Here is an 18,259-nt window from a genome sequence, read left to right on the forward strand (position 1 = left end):
AGGCTCGTGCTCCACAGAACCAGTATCTCAGTAGCAGCCCTTATCTCCTCAAGGGATGCCCTCAGTTGTAAGAACACACTGCACACAGGAAACTGAGGTCTGTGAGTCCTGAATGATTTTATAGTTCACTCATAGCCCCCCTGGTTTAGATGCATTCCACCAAGAATAAACAATGTTGCCTGGAAACACAGCTGGCATTCCCTATTTATCATGGCCCAAAATGTTTCCAGGGAGACAGTGTTTGGAGAACTGTTCAGATCTGCTGTTAATCCTTTCCTCAGAGTATTTTTATAATGTACTTTGTTAGTACAGTAGGTTGTATACATAAATTACTTATTTCAGGGTACATGTTCAAAATGTTTTTTTTTCCCCCCTCTGATTTTGAAGACCGCTGGCTTAGAGAGCAGTATTATATGGGTCTCCCTTGTATGTCTTGGCTCAATTTGTTCTGTACCAGGTTCCAGAACATACAGTTGTAGAGCATCTGAAACATGGCCACACATTATTATCTAGTTGTCATTCCTGCCACACAAAGATGGCCATGGTCTGAGGAAGCTCTGGGTTCTGTTCTTTTCCCTTTGTGGAGGGAAAATATGTAATCTGTTCTATGGAGTATTAGGACATCAAGAAAGCTCTCAGTACAGAAAATTTGTTTACCTTCTGTTATTTAAATGACTTGTTTGCCTGTCAGGGCTATTACCATAAAATGAACCATGAGTAAGCAGATGCTACTAATGTTAACAGTAATTTAATAATGCTTACTGTGTGCCAGGGTTGAATTCAAAATGATTTAAGAAATTTTTATGTCTTCATAGGGAAGCTTTATGTCCTCAGGGAATCATAGTTTTACAAGAATAATAATATTAAACCCCCTTTACAGGTCAGAAAAAATGAAGTTTAGAGACAATAAGTAACTTGCTAAATAAAGTTTAACGGATGGATCCTGGATTCAAATACTACCACTCTGACTCCAAAACTCATATTATTTTACTACTATGTTCAATTTTTTTGAGAAAGATCTGTGCCAAGAATTTGGTGTTAAGATGTTTTTTAAAGGTTAACATCTTGATTTATCTGGGATTGTGGTCTCTCTCATCTGTCTGTAACAGATGAGAGAAAAATGCAATCATTTGTTCGTGTAATTAATTATGCATTCTTCTGCCTTTATGTTGTACTAAGTTAAAACTTAAAATATCTGTTTCTTTGTAATTCAAAATAGTCAATTTTTTTTAAAGGTTCAGGAGTTCAGACAGATTTCTTAAGTTTCAAGAGGCTTGTATTGAGAGTTCTTTCTTCATTTTTTGGACATAAAAGAAGGCATATTTAAATTTTGATTTTACTTTTGTAGAACAAGGGTCATAAACAAATTGAATTTAATTTATGCAAATAAATAACAAAAGGCATCTGCAGAGTGAATTTTATATAATTAATCTCATACCAATCTAATTGTTACAAACAAGTAAAAAACAATTATTCTAATACTGAAATCAGCATCATTAAACAAATATATAATCCCCTAAGCATTCCATAGTATACATTTTTTATGAAATTAAATTTTTATGAAGTAAAATTGACAAAATTATGTGTATATTATAAATTGCAAATCAATATATTTTAAGTATACAGTGTGATGATATGTATATATGTTGTGAAATGATTACCCCAACCAACTGAATTAACACATCCAGCACTTCAGTTATCTTTTTTTTTTCCCCTCTGGTAAGAACGTTTAAGATCTACTCCCTTAGGAAATCTCAAGTGCATAGTATGGTATTGTTAACTATAGTCATTATGCTGTGCATTAGATCTTCATAACTTATCCATCTTATAACTAGGAGTTTGTAACCTTTTGAAGTTAAATTTTGAATAATGCCACATAGATTATGCGTCTGGTATGGGAAAACCTACTAGTGGTAAATCTTACAGCTTTTTCAAAAGGGAACATTTCTCAAAAAATTCTTTTATTGATAAAAGATCTAAGTAAATCTATTGTTATCATTTGTGCCAATGTTGAGAACTTAGACATCTTTGCTTATGAAATACCTTGATAATTTCATTCTCTAGCTTTTGGTTATATGAGTAAATAAAGTGCAGTTATTGAAAACAAATTACTTGGATTTGTATTGAAATTTCTATTAAAGAATGTGCTTTAGATAGGGAAAGGAAATCAGTATTTTCTGGGCATGTGCTATTTCCATCAGTGTGCTAAGTACTATAATAAGGTATAGAGGAACAATATAATGTATGATCTTTAGTATCCCAGATTGGTAATTAATTTGGCATTAAAACATCAGTTGGAAGAACTAGAGAGAATTTTAGACTGCCTATTTTCCAGGTATAAACACATTTTATTTTCAAGAATTCTAGTAGTTCAGAATTGAAGAATCTACGTAGGCCAGAAATATTAGACAATTTTAGGCTCTGGGGATGAAGCAATAGAGATTGTTAACTGATTTCTCTGCCTAAGCAGACTTTTGTAATAGGACGAGCAGTTGCTTCCAATGATTTTTGAAGGTCAATTTTGTTTTCATAGAATCTCAAATTTTGAAGGAAGCTTAAAAGAAATCTCGAATAAGATGCCTTGAGTCTCCCATACAATCTAAGTAAATATCTAATTTTGAAAAGCCTACTTTGTCTTTGAGAAGCTCTAATTTTCAAAGTTCGTTTTCTTTTGAACCAGAATTTTACTTTAATTTAATTCACTGATTTCAGTGTCTGTGACTCTGTAGGGCCATGGACATTGAGCCTTCTCCTTCAAATTCTGTTCCATCTATTCCTTGCTTGTTGATATTTCAAGTCTCATCATTATTCTAAACTTAAAAATATATATATTAGTAGTTAATATTCACTGAGAACTAGCTTATACCTTACTAATGTTTGATGTCATTAAATTATCCCAACCCTGGTAAAATCTGCTGCTGCTGCTGTTGCTGCTGCTGCTGTTGTTGTTGTTGTTATTATTATTATCATTATTCTCATTGTCCAGGTGACAGAGCAGGAGCAGTGGTAGGCGAAGTAACTTGTTAAAAGTCATGGGTAATTAGTACACGAGTTTGGGTTTGAACCCAGGGACCAGATTCCTGAATCCACCTTTTTCACCACTAACTTAAGGGGGGCTGCAGTTTGAAATACTTCCCTTGTATCCCTTTTAAACCAAACTAAGTGTGGTGCTCTTGAGGTATATGATGTGACATTGGCAACGTGGAAAGTTTATATTTTTTGCTCCAAATATTATAGCCATTATTTAGGAACCAGTTGTCTTTCTTGTTCCATGATTACCCATGCCCTTAGCTTAACACAATTTTCATACTTGTTACCAGTACTTTAGATTTTTAAATTATTTATAAGCAAATCTATTGCATGGCACCCTAAAAAAAATTTCATATACACTAAACTCAGTCAGTGGTCAAATGTATCTTTAAAATATGCTAATTTTCCTTTCTAAGAGGTCAGAAAACACAGCAATTACGAGGTGTATCATTAGTAGCTGTACAATCTTGCCAGATAATTTGTCCCTTTCTTTTCCTTAACTATTAGATGGGATTAATAAAGTCACTTACATCATAGGGTTGTTTCAGGTTTAGATAAGTAAATATAGCAATGTAGGCATAATATTGACATATTCAAGTATTAGGAAAAATATACTTGTGCCAATACTAATAGATATGTTAGGAAGAAACTATATTTAACTGTTTGAAGAATCTTTTTTTTTTTATAAAGACACAGCATTTTTGAAGAGCCCATATTTCCCTATCTATAAAGTAATTTGATGAAAGTATAATGAAAACTGCTTAGCAGATCAAAGAATGTTCCTTAAAAGGGCAACAATTTTTATAACACTATGAGGTCTCAAAACTTCAGTTGATTTTAACAATAAAGGTTTACTTTGAGACTTATAAGACAAGCCTTCTCCTGAGGAATTTTTTTCTTTTAATTTTTAATACACCTTTCTAGGAGGTTGCTATTTGTATGCTATATTAAAGATATTTCAATTCAGAAGGCATTTAAGGAAAAATAGCCAAAACTGTTTCCCCTTTTCAGACATGAATGTAACTGGACATTTCTTTATTTTCATTTGAAAAACTCATCAGGAGGAGATATATACTGCCATTCTCACTTACTGATGAAAGGGATATTGGAGGGAAAAGTAATTATGAACGTCACAGAGCCTCAGCTGAGGACTAACCCTACTCCTTTGACAGGCATGTGGAGAGAATGCGTTGTAAATGAGATTTGGCACCCTGGCCGCTCAATCTTACCATAGTCAACACCCACTGGCTTTAGCTTGAAGTGTTAGGTGGGTAGTGATTGTATTTTACTTTTTTATTTACATGAGAGAGGAATTATAATGTGACAATTCTGAAAAAGAGAGGGGGGAGGTCCTCCCTAAATGCATGTATGGCAATGAGAGCCAATTAATTGTGTAAATAATATTTTTGTGCTAGCTCTGCTGGACTTCTCAGACTTTATTTTATTATATAAATTGATATATATTATTTGTATATTACATAGTACATTATTCTTTCATACAGAGCTCTTTGCCATTTGGGACTACTTGCTGGCAAGACTTCATTGTAGAGCGTGATTTTATTGTTTGAATCATTTTTTTCTAGGAGGATTTAAAAGGAATGGATTTCTATGTGCATGTTTCTAAAATCATTTATTCTTTAAACTAGGCGAACACAGTGGGAAGCCTTTGTCAACAATGACATTAATGACCCAGAGGCACTGTCAGCTTCATAGAAGTTTAGGCTCAGGAAGTTAGCCAGTTAGTTCACAAATATTTATGAAGTAAGGCTTATTGTACTGGCTTATCCTCCCTCTACTATGCCCTTAGGAGGAGGAAAGTATGAACATTTTGTTGGGGGATAGAGGTGTTTATGCAATTTGGATAAGTGTTGAAAGTTGCTGATTCTCAAATATCTTCTCTTTTAGAAGCCATTTCCACTGAGGGCTCTCTTTACCCACTCTGGCTTGTGGGATCTTCCTTCTGGTCAGAGGCATTTGCGCCTGTCAGTGGGAACTTGATGAAGCCCAGGGGAAAAAAGGCCCAGAGGTGTTATGTTAAGCCAATTCTATTCTAGCACTGAGGAAGAACTATATATTTCCCATACCTTCTTTTCCATTTTCCTTTCCTTGCCTCTAGATTTTAATTGGCTATATAATGTACTGCCCAAACTAGACACTTCTGAGAATGAAATGGGATCCTATTAATAGTTAAGCAGTGACTTGTGAATAAACCAGGACATAACGGTTATTCTTTTCTATTCCTAGGCATTAGGGGAAAGCTCTAGGGAGACTGAATCACAAAACAAAACTTTACCTCAAATAGGGGCTCTACATGAGTATTTGGGAGCCTAGAACCTTCAAATAATAGACACAGTAGATTTTCCTAGCTTTGTCCCACAGTACAGATCACAACTGAATGTCCTCCACCATGTTAAGTGGAAGGTTGAGGACAGTCATGGCTAAATCTTTTGTATACTACCCATCACACATACAGGTAACCTGTTCTGAATAGTTTCTAGATGCTTAAATTCCTGTAGGTGTGCATAATTATTATAAATGATGCCGTTTATTTCTACCTCAAAGTCCTACTTCTCTTTCAGTAGAGTAGGAGTTCTCTACTTGGATTCATAATCTCCAGGAATCATTGAATGGCTGCAAGGGGATCCATGAATTCCTGGAATGCACCCCCCCCCCCCCGCTCCATGCACAATGTGTGTGTGTGAATGTAAATATATATATTTATATTTAATACATTACACACACACACACACACACACACACACACACACTAGCTTTTATTAAATTCCCAAAGCCGTAATTGGCCCAAAGGAAGTTAAAAGTAACTGAACTAAATGAAGCCTCTTAAAGCTAGAGTTTTACTGGAGAGCTGTAATATTACATTTATACATTTTATGTCTCCACTTCCGTTTTATCCAGAGTTAAAAACAATAGATTGTGGGGAAAATGAGAAACACTGGGGCAATTTTCTTTTCACATGAGGGCTTCTGTAAGGAGAATTTACCTGATAAATATGGTTTTGGACCTGCCAATCAATCACATTATCATTTTAGAGGATAATAATGATAGTAGTTATAATTATTTCCAAGGTTTATATAATATTCAGTATGTGCTCTTAGCACTAACTTATGCACACATACATATATATATATATATATACATATCTATCCCCCAGATGCATACAGAGTTGTTTTTTTAAAATCTCATAACACTATGAGGTAAGTACTTTTATTATCCTCATTTTACAAATGGGAAAATGAGGCACAGAAGGTTAAATGAAATGATTATTTAAAGCTACTAGCTAGGGCCTGATAGGGCTGGGGATTCACCACCCACAGTCTGACCCCAGAATCTATGCATTTAATTTCTCATCTTTTTTTGAATTAATGAATTATTTATACACGGTTTGGAAGGTACCTTGCTTATGAATGCAATATATTCATGTCATGTGAATATCTGGGATAACTGTCTAATTTATCTGTAAAAGTTGGTGATTATATATGTGTATTTTGTGTTTTGAGCAAGAAATTCAATTTTATTATAAGTTACATAAATTCAAGGTTTTGAAGATGAAATGTCCTCCCATAAGACAGTATGAAGAAAATGAAACTTTTTCATATTGTTTTATCAATGTTTCTTAAAATGCTCAACCTTGTTATGGCAAATAATAAATATAACTATAATAATTCTAATAATAAAATAATATCTATGTGATACTTTAACATCCAAAATTCTTGCAGGTAACTTGAAAATAGCAATGAAAAAATCTGAATTCTAGCCTAGGGTTAATAAAAATACAGTGGAAGAGACACTCTTACCAGTATTCTTGTTACACTGTGTCTTTGGTGCTTCATTCAGCCAACAGGTGGCCCACATCTTTTCAAACCTGTTATCAAGCCTTAGAGTAGTGCCTGTCATTCATTGCTAACAATAGAGAATAAGGAGAATGGGAATTGCACAGAAAGAAAAGAAAGAACCTACATATATACTCCTTGAATATACCCGGGGGGGGAGGGGGAGAGAGAAATTCACATAAACACCGTATATCCAGAAGTACAGAATATGTATACATTATATAAGATCTTTTTTTTTTTTATTATATAAGATCTTATGTAAAAGATAGAACATCAGGCTTTAGCTGAAGTGGTTGAATGGTAGAAAAGTCCAGTGTTCTCTTTTCCCTACCCCATTATGTATCTGTGAGTTCCAATATGAAAGAGAAAAGACAATATGGCAGGGATATATCCTAAGTAAATTGCAGTGGTTTTGAGGATATGAATGTTTCTTACCCATCTTTACCAATGGAATCCATTTCCCAAGTTATCATTGAGTATGTGCTGGATTAAGTGAAATCGTATTAATTGGCTCTTAGCTAGGAATTTGTTGTTCTTCTAGGTCTTTCCAGTGTTCCTCAATTATTAAAGCATTGCAGATAATAATAAAAAATAATCTGTGTATTTATTTAAATGCCATTGGATTCCCATTTTTGGGACTGTTACTTATGTTTAGTGTTCTCTGGGTATAACTAGTATATCAATTCCTGTGCCAGAGGAATTAGTTTTTAAGTCTTGACTATTTTGGTTGTCTTACAGATTGGCACATTTTTGTTGGAGATTTTTTGTGTAATTCTGTGGCTAAAAATTCTTTGGATCACAGAAGAAAAAAATTCATCTCTTTGTTTTCTTTCACTTTTTGGCTTTTGAATTTTTCATCCATATATATAGAGAGAACACAATTCCTAAAGAAGGAAGACTAAAGATAAGTCTTTCTTATCTGGAACTCAAGTCTCTCTCACATAATATTTATATATTTCCATATGTTAATAATATAGTATTCTGTACAACTATGGTCTTTAAGATATGTTTTCCCCCCTACTTCTAATTTCCCATTCATATCATTGATTTTCATTTTTGTGTAAAAAATAATTTTTCTGTATAGCAATTCTGGACTAAGGTCTTATGATTAATTTACTTTTGCTGATATTTTATCCTGGAAGCAGGTAGTCATAGGTGTGAGGTCTTGTGACAGTTTCTCCCATGAGGATTCCATATGTATGAGTGGATTGATATAGTTTTACAGAGCATTTGCACATCTATAAATTCATTTGTGTTGGAAGCTATCTTTGTTTACAAATTTTGAATCTAAATTGTGAGTTTACTTTTTCCCCACTGTGAGGATAGGAATAGTGAGTTTCAGACCAAATACTTTCTCACATAATTTTAATCTCACTTTTCCTTCTGGGATCTTACTCATAATAACAAGTGGTCTTGGCTGGCACTACAGAGTAAAAAAGTTGGGGAGGAAGGAGAAGGAACAAGGGCTACATTTAAGAAATATTTTTAGTACCTTAGTGTTTTTCTGAAATGTGAAATAATTCTTTTATTCCCACTGCCATTTTAGTGAAGCCTGAAAGCAGAGCATATACTAACAAATACTGGATGCTTATACATGTTTTTCTTCCCAAGAGATTAAAGTCCTTTGCTTTTATATACCTGTGGAGTCGAGAGGAACATGTACTATCTCACTTTTTCAGCTGAGGAAAGTTTGTAAAATGACCTGTTAACTTTACATACTTAAGGAATGTTCCGGTCTTGATCCTGCGTTCTTAGGCTCCAGGGATTAGTTTTGCCAGTTGCATAGTGTCTGTGGCAGGCTACTTAATTTTCAGGGCTCACTGCAAAATGAAAATGTGAGGCCCTTTGATAAAAAAATTTTAAGTATTTCAAGATAGCAACAGAACAGGGCCTTTCTAAGAGCATGGTTCCATGAGACTGCAAAGCTCACACACCCATAATGCTGGCTGTCTGTGCTGCCCAGTTTTGTACCTTGGACAACACCATCAGCACGAGCTAGTCTCAGTATGTGCTCCAGTCAAGCTGTAGGATGTGAATACTCTCAGGGATCCATAGCAAGCATCCAGGAAAGAATGAAGAGACAAGGACATGTCTAGACCAGACAAAGTGGGGATGGAAGTAAAAGCTTTGATCCAATATGTACTCAAATGCTAAGAGGTTCCCAGATGTATGCTGGATCCTTAGCTTAGGAAAGCACTTCACTTCAATATGATGCTAACAAGTAGGTGATAACTTGACTCCCTTGATAACTTGTGTGCTTGGATTAGAATTGGTCAGGGTCAGGGCAGGGCTGAGATCTCAGGTTCAACTTAGCAATAATCAAGGAAGAAGAGGAATAACATAAGTTGCAGATTGATTTAATGGTATTTCTTACAAACGTGAATGTGCTTACATGGGTTACTCTACTAAATACTATCTAACATCTAGACATCTTTTTTGAAGTAGGACTATGAGTTCAAACTCCCCTCTGTGTCATGTGGTTTAACAACAACCAAAACAAAAAGTTGTATGTATACTTCCAGTCATTCATGAATTCATTCAATGAATATATTATATTTTGAACACTTGCTGTAGATTACAGGCACTGTTCTAGGCACCAGCAATGCAGCTGAGGCACAGGACAAATCCATGACCTTAAGTAGTATGCATTATAGTGGATTCCACAGAAGTCAGTGAATTCCAATGGGTTTTGAAATAATAAATTTGGATGTGTTTTCCTAAGCTCTTTTTTTTTTTTTTGTACTTTAAACAAAGTAAAAAGAACAGTCAGAAACAGGTTGTTCTATTTTTCTCTTTATAGAATATAGGAAAAAAGTAGGTTTCTCATAGGACAAGGATTTTTTTTTGTCTACTTTAAAAAAGGATTAAAATCACAAACATAAAGGTTACGTAAGTGACACTGCATTTGTTAGACATTTTTAACATGCAATTAAAGTAAATGATTTCGTGATTCTCCTTTTTGGCAGGCATGGCATTTTGTGATACTTAATTTTTGCCATAAAATATTTTTATGACTTCTATGTTGTAACCTAATGGGATTTATTCTGTGTACTGTATTATTTTCTCTGACTTTGCCACTTAAATGGTAGTATAACTGTAATGCCTCTTGAGGATAAAGGAAAAAAAGAAAGAAATCTATTTTCTGAAACGCTGTTGAGTTTTGAAAGCACATCTTGATATCCCTATGAGTACAAAAACAATAGCATTTACAACCATGTATTTTGATAAAATCTGTAAAATCCTTGATTTCTCACGATAGAAGAACACTAGACATTCCAAAGATATTTCAGAATCTCTTCTTTGGAACATAATACAATTAAAAAATGAGTAATAAGCATGTCTATTCTTAAATTGTCTGTGTGCTTTCTTCCCCTATCCCTGCTATATCATCATCTTCAAGACCGTTGATCATTCATGGACATTTTTTCCCCTTCTCATTTTTCCTTTCAAATTATTTATCATTTAATTATGAAAGATAACAACAGCACATACAAGATTGTTCTCTTTATTTTAACTTCTATGCATTTGCTATATGCAAACAAATTATGTGACTATTTGCTTTTAAAATCAATGCACTAGAAATGCATTGAAGGTCTACTATGTGCCAGAAACTTGCTAGAGGGCTGACAGGGTTTGGCAGTGAGTATGGACATACAGGGTTATATAAATGCATGAGACAAGCATGCACTCAGCTGGGAGCCTGCTCAAGATTCTCTTCCTCTTCCTGCCCTTACCTCTGCACATGCACACACGTTCTCTCTCTCTCTAAAATATTTTTGAAAAATCCCTTTTTAATTGAGAGCTCTATGTTATCTTGAGCTACTCTCAAGCTAAGTCGCATAGGTTATCTTTGTCTTAAAACCCCATTAAAATGTTCTTTTCTTTTTCTCCTTCTGTAATTGTTGTCATCAAAGAAACATGGATAAGATAGAAAAGACCTATAGACAGACAATGATAACAAAAATATCACTCATCAAAAAAAAAACAAAACACAGAATCTCAGGTTACATTTGGCTAAATAAGATGGCAAAGATACTGATGGGTTCACATGGAAGGACACTGGCAGATTTTGAACTCCGTGTTGAAAGAATAAATATCGGGCATACCAGACCGATGCTTCATGCCTTTCTGCCTATTTCCATAAACTTTATAACAAATTTGTGTGGTAAAGACCAGTGGCCCCATCTTAGAATGAGTGGAAAATGTTTGGAGCTGCTATCTGCCCAAGAGCACACTGTCAGCCCATGGCCATATCAGAGACCCCTGTACTAGGCTTCCCCCAACCCTCCATTCTTCATATATACCACACCCTGAAATTAAAGACCAATGTGTGCATTGAACAAACATGTACAGCTCTATCTGGTTATAGATTTGGAAAAGGAAGAAGTATACTTCTAACCAAACTAATAATTTTACTTATTTTTCAAGTCCAATTAAATGCAATAACTTACTCTTTCATTGTACTAGTAAAACATAGAATTCTAATTTTTTTTGTACTGGTGCAGAATTTCTTGAAATTTTTAGAATATGCATTCTTAGAATATGATGTGTCTTTAACATTATCTTTTGTGCCCATTAAAATAATTTCATTCTGAAAATTTTTTAATAGAAATGTAGACTAGATATATTTGGATATATTTGGATTGAAAGATAAATATTATATATCATCTCTTTAATCCATTTACTCCACTGTGACCACATTTGTTAAAATTGAGTTATGTATTATATGTGATTTTTATTGTTTTATGATTGTTTTGAATCTCTAGTATCTAATTTATTCCAGCAGACATAATATATATGTCTAGAGTTTAATGCAATCTTTCCAACTACAAAAGAGCTTTCAGGAACATGGAACTCTGTCTATATGCCAGACAATGCTGATCTTTCTTGTTGCCCACATCACTGAGACATACTAGGCACTCACTCCTAAAAGGGATTTTAGAATCTTACATATCCCTTGAAATACCAAGAATAGCAACACTTTGTTGGACTGAGCTGGCCTGAAGATTTGTACTGCATGGTAATGTTTGTCATTCTAAGGATCATTTTAGCACATGGGGTCCTACCCACCTGAACACTTAAGACCATGCTTTTGCATAACGTTAAGCAGCCTTCTTCCAATACACACACACACACACACGCATGCGCATTATCTGACTGTATTTCCAGACTTTTGTTCATTCTGAACCTCCTTCTTTGATGTCTACTTCTTTAGCCAAGTGGTTTGGTTTGTATGATATAAGTTTTTAGAATGAGGTTTCTGAATCCCATGCTTAGACTACCATTTAGTTAATCTCTAACCTAAATAAAGCCTTAAGTCTCTCATCTGTGTAATGGGCATCAAAACATCCTGTATGATTATTTTGTTTTCAAGTTTAAGTGAGAAATAGATGTTTAAAAAACCCTGACATCCTTTCTTAAATATTAATCTTCCTCTTCCTTACCTTTTTCATAGATATGTTTTAAGGATCCAGTGAACTAACATGCTGTATGGTGACAGATGAAGGGCGTAGAATTTGAGTTAGAACTGAGTTTATTTTTCTTTTTTTACGATTTTTTTACTTATTTATTTATAGAGACACACACAGAGAGAGAAGAGGCAGAGACACAGGCAGAGGGAGAAGCAGGCTCCTTGCAGGGAGCCCAATGTGGGACTTGATCCCCGGTCTCCAGGATCATACCACAGGCTGCCGGCGGCACTAAACTGATTTTATTTATTTATTTATTTATTTTTTAATTTTTATTTATTTATGATAGTCACACAGAGAGAGAGAGAGAGAGAGAGAGAGAGGCAGAGACACAGGCAGAGGGAGAAGCAGGCTCCATGCACAGGGAACCGGATGTGGGATTCGATCCAGGGTCTCTAGGATCGCACCCTGGGCCAAAGGCAGGCGCCAAACCTGCTGCGCCACCCAGGGATCCCCTAAACTGAGTTTAAATCTTGGCTCTGCCACTTACCAGCTGTGTGACCCTGCAGTGTTATTTAATTTATTACATTAGTTTCTTAATTTATAAAATGGGAATAATAATTCCTGTTTCATGCAATTGTGCGTATAATGTGAAATGTATGTAAATTGCTGTTTGGAGCCTGATGTTTACCATACATTACTAAGGTCTTATTAAAATACTCTAGTCCAATTATCTGTGATCTGACTTCCATTCAGCTTCTCCCAAGATGTGTTCTAACCTAGATTTTAAGTGTTTAGAAGTTCAGCAACCAGATTTGACTCCTTATTGAGCTTTGTAGGAATCACCTAGAGTAGTGTCAAGTGCATTATGCGAATGCTTGTTCAGTTTCAGGCCAGTAAAATAAATGCTTGATATTTTAGCCTACCCACCTGTCAACCTTGGGATGGTCAGTAGGAGCAACAGGTTTGGGTAAATATTTGTAATGGAAGCTGAATCAAATTCATAGGTTTTCCAAGTATAATACCACAATGATTGTATTATATGACTAGAATTCTGTGAATGTACTTTGCTCACATTTCTATAATAACCATTAATTTATTCTGTACCTATGCCATATTTACTGCATTGTTTTAAAATATGAGTGTATGAAAAAATAAAAATAAAATAAAATAAAATATGAGTGCATGGACTGCCACTTATATAATGCTGTCTTGCTACTTAGATACATAGTATAACATATACTATATGCTCTCTAATGACTTCATTATGATTAGCTATACAGAAGAAAGTAATATAAAAAGAAGAGAGAAGGGCACCTCAGAGGCTCAGTTGGCTAAGCTTCTGCCTTCAGCTCAGGTCATGATTTCAGGGTCTTGGTATTGAGCCCTGCATTGGGCTCCCTGCTCAGTGGGGAGTCTGCTTCTCCCTTTCCCTCTGCTCCTTCCCCCGCTTGTGTGTGCTTGCTCTCTCTCTCTTTTTCTCTCTCTCATATAAATAAATAAAAAAAATATTTTTTAAAAAAAGAAGAGAGAAAAGGAACGAACATAAGCAAAAGTAGAATGATCATGTTGAATGGATAGTGAATTCCAGCAAAGACTGCCTTGGCCACTGCTTTTCTAATTTTCATATATTGGACCTCCTTAGTCTTATTATTCATGTTATATTTTTTGTTGCTTCAAAATATTATATTTGTAAAATAATAAAATCATTATAACTGTAATGTACTAAAAATATACTCTTTTTAATGCACTAAAGTTAATTATTTGGTAACCTGAAGAATAATTTAAAAATACATTCTTAGCTAACTAGGAAAAATAGTTTTGAATATCCAAATTTTAATTTCTTTAAAATAAAAACACACTGATGGATTTCCAATGCTTTTCAAAAATCTTTATTTTTTCTTCAAGATTTGCTTATACAGTAGGGATCTTTTCTGATGTTCTGCACAATCTATCACTTGGTGCAGTATCCTCTTGAGGTAGATCTTTTTATTTAAAACAACACAAACCACAGAAAATTGAATGGTTGGTCTTAGAAGGTCACAAAATATGAAACAATCAGAATGGTACTTTAGGGTTGTAGGCTCTCTTGCCTGATTATTTTAGTTTTTTTATGTGATTTTGTTTATGGAAGAATTGACAAATAAACATGTGTGGGGTCTAATTGCTATACATTAATTATTTTTGGACCAAAGGTGATGTAAGCTTCCAGTTCCTGTCCAGTTCCTGTTATTATGTTTGTTTTTTTTTTGTTTTACTATATCTCTATCAATCAACAAGGCCTGTTTTATCCAGTCTTAGCCAAATCAAATATGATCCCTATACTCTCCCATTTGTGTTTGAAGATACAGCAAAAGTACTCATCATATAGTATTTATTGAAGTGAAACTGGTGTTTTGGTTAGATGATCATATAATCATTCATATGATTATATGAATAGCTAACAGAGTTGAAATAAAGGCTGTGCAATTCAAGAATTGTTGAGAAGCTTGATATATTCTTTCCTATTATATATTTGTGGTATTTGTTTAAGGACTAAAACTCTTGGTTTAGTCCCATAGTAAAGAATTTATTAAGTCTTAGGATTTCTCAATTACTTCTAATAATGTTGTGGAAAGTTAATAAGAAAAAAAGGCTATTTTCTTATACTGTATTCTCTGATTTCAATTTCGTTTTCATCTTCCTTTTTTTCCCTTAATATAACTTCAGAGGGCTGCTGAAGTATCAAGCTAATTTAGATACCCACCCTCCTGGCTGCATCAATATTAATGGAACCCGCTACCAGAATATCCACTTACCAAACTATCGCTCAGAACATTTTCATGAATCTTTCCCCGGAGGACTTTCGAAACCAGATGAACTTACCCAAAACAGATCTGTGAACATTTGTATGGAAGAGCCCAGGTTCCAAGCTAATTTTCCACAGGTCAGATTAATTTGATATCTTTGATGGTCTCCTTAAAGTCCATATTTCCATAATAATTCATCAGCATTTCATTTAAACATGCTTTTGAAGGTATATAAAGCAATTATTCTTATAGAACAATTCAGGATGTTTCAATTGCAAGATAGCATCTATTTTTCCATTAGAGGCATCTGGCAGTTCAAGGAGAAAGACCTATGATATTACAAGATATTGAAAATTCCTGCTTACCTGACTATATGATCTTTGCATACTGTGGCAATGGTACTTGCCAAAGGAGAGGTGACAAGGATAGTTTCCCTAGCCATTGAGAAAAATAGGTTGGATAATAAAAACAATAGCAAAAGGACTAATACAGTAATTATTATTATGGTATAGAATAATATGGTATGATATTATGTATAATATTTTAAATAAATTGTAAAATCAAGTTGTCAAATGTTTGATATTATCTGCTAAGTACTATGCTAAAAGGTACTGCAGGCATAATTTCTCTTAATATTCACAATAGCCCTTTGAAGCAATTACTATCATCCTTAATTTTCTGAAGATGAAATTATGGCTTACATACATATAATACCTCGAGCAAATTCTTCAATAATACATGGCAGAAGTAGAGTACAAAACCAGATGTTTGACTAAAATGCTTGCTCTTGGAAAACTTCTTGCACAAATTACCCGGCGAGTGGTTCCATAAGAGCCCTAATCTTCCTATGTGGGTATGGGAGCTGCCAATGTGGGAATTAACACCCTGTACTCTTTGCCTGTAGCAGGTGGTAGTATGGGACAGTGATGTTGAATGTCTTTTTTCAGAAGGGAAGAAAGAGGAGTCAAAAAGTAGAATGAATTTGTAGATGACTCTGGAGTGAGTGTGTTGCCTTGTGTTTACTTTTTAATAATAATCCTCAAGATTTCTAATAGATTTTGCAATTTTCAAAGTTTTCTGGGCTTCACACAATGCTGTTAGGTAGGGCAGGTACTGTGATACCTGTTTTACTTCTGTGAAACTTAATGCTCCAAAAGTAAGTGACTATCTCAAAGTTGAAAGCCTGCTGTATTGCAAGGCTTGTTGTGATGCCTGCTACTCACACAGCATCAAAGTAAATATCAGGAAGAGGCATAATCTGCATGGAAGGAAAAGGTCTGAAATAGCCATGTAAATAAGATCTTAAAAAGTAACCATTAAAATAAGTTTGGGTCAGAGGCCTCTCAGTGATGAGGTAAATATAATGTACATTTCTAAGAGGAGAATTGGCCACACAGGACAGGCATCTATAATTCTGAGAGTATGCAGTGAGTTACCCTGGGATCAGGGCTATCCATCCAGCACACATTCAAAATTGGTACACTTTCAAATTCTATAGAATACCTTCTGTTCATATTACTTTTATTATGTAAAAGTTGTAAGCAACATGATTAGTATATCTTCTATTTTAAAATATGTTCATATACATATTTTACACTGTATATACATTATGTATGTGTACATTATACATACATGTCATATGCATTAAAAATACCCAGGGTTGAGTAAAAGGCATAGCATAAGAAAAACAGTCAGTGATATTATGATAGTGATGTAGTGGGACAGATAGTAGCTACACTTATAGTGAACGTGGGATAATGTATAAACTTGTCAAATCACTAAGGTGTGCACCTGAAACTAATATAACATTGTATATGAACTACACTCACATAAAAATAAATAAATAAAAGTAAAAAAATTCTAATAAGAACCTTACCTGACATTTTGAAGAATTCTAATTACTCTTAAAAAATAAAGCATTTTAATATGTTAAAAATTCATACACATATCCAGGATTTTCTCTTTTTTTAAACAAACATTGGATTGGTACTTCTTTTTTCTAAAATCATCTTTAGATTTATTTGAAATTTAACTTCCCTTCTTTTTTAGATGAAGATATTGCATATACATGTATTATGTATTTACTGTGCATGCACAGAAGGAAATATGAAACAAAGTGTGCATACCTGTTAGTGTGTCACTTCTTTTGTTTTATGTTTAATCTTGTTTGAGTAAGTTGTAGTGAGCATCTTTGTTTTTACTGACTTTTCTTTGCATTTTGTTATTTAAAATACAGATTACAATGCCATTACTATAATGTATGAAATAAACAATTGAACAGGATATAAATATTCCTACAACACAAATATTTCTTAAAGTATATTTTAAAAATTCTCCATTAGACCTGGCTTTGGATATCTGGACCTTTGTGCCTGTATTGTGCTGAAAGACTTTACAGGTGTATCCGGAGCAATAAACCGGTCACCATCATCTCGGTCATAAGTCATCCCTCAGATGTCATGGAAATCCGAATGATCAAAGAAAATTTTAAAGCAAGACCTGGCCAGGTGAGTCAGTGTTCAGCAACTATTATTTTTTAATGTATTTATTAATTTTAATTTTAGGAGGGGAGGGTCCGAGGGGGAGGGAGAGAGGGGAAATCTTAAGCAGCTTCCACGCCCAGCGCAGAGCTTGATCTCACAACCCTGAGATCATGACCTGTGCTGAAATCAAGAGTCAGATGCTTAACGGTCTGAGCCATCTAGGTGCCCCAAATTCCCTTTATCCTTAAATCATTTTTGAAAATTAGTATTCGTGCCATTATTAGAATACTTTAACTTCTTTCTTGGTCATTTAAAAATTATGTTTGTTGCTTTTTAGTATATTATTCTACATTGTCCCAGTGTGTCTGCCTTAGAAAACCATCCATTTACCCTCACAATGGTAAGAAACTTGTTTTTGATTTTTATAATTTCATAGTGACATCTTTTTCTTTTATGTGTGTGTATTTTACTTCACTCTAAAAATCATTCAAGGACATCATAATAACCTAAATGTTCAAGTAAGCCATTTAGAAAATAAAAGAAATATTATCTGTTCAGAAACTTTGTAGCTATTTATTATTTTCAAACACTTTACAATTCAGGAAGCAATACTTAAAATGTATTAAAGCTTGATGATTTGAAATATGGAAAATTTCCTGGATATTTACATTTTCCTTTTATGAAATATGTACCAAAAT

General features: G+C 34.1%; 1 protein-coding gene across 4 annotated transcripts in view; it reads left to right on the plus strand.

The window, feature by feature from the left end:
* The window catches only part of NOX4 (NADPH oxidase 4), a 161,439-nt gene that overhangs the window by 49,600 nt on the left and 93,580 nt on the right, over positions 1 to 18,259 (plus strand). For all 4 annotated transcript variants that reach the window (XM_038568349.1, XM_038568350.1, XM_038568351.1 and 1 more), the window contains 3 exons: positions 14,999 to 15,215; positions 17,421 to 17,585; positions 17,899 to 17,961. In XM_038568349.1, the coding sequence (XP_038424277.1) occupies positions 14,999 to 15,215; positions 17,421 to 17,585; positions 17,899 to 17,961 (445 nt within the window). The remainder of the gene's footprint in view (positions 1 to 14,998; positions 15,216 to 17,420; positions 17,586 to 17,898; positions 17,962 to 18,259) is intronic.

Source organism: Canis lupus, chromosome 21, assembly GCF_011100685.1.
Source record: "Canis lupus familiaris isolate Mischka breed German Shepherd chromosome 21, alternate assembly UU_Cfam_GSD_1.0, whole genome shotgun sequence".
NCBI lineage: Eukaryota > Metazoa > Chordata > Mammalia > Carnivora > Canidae > Canis > Canis lupus.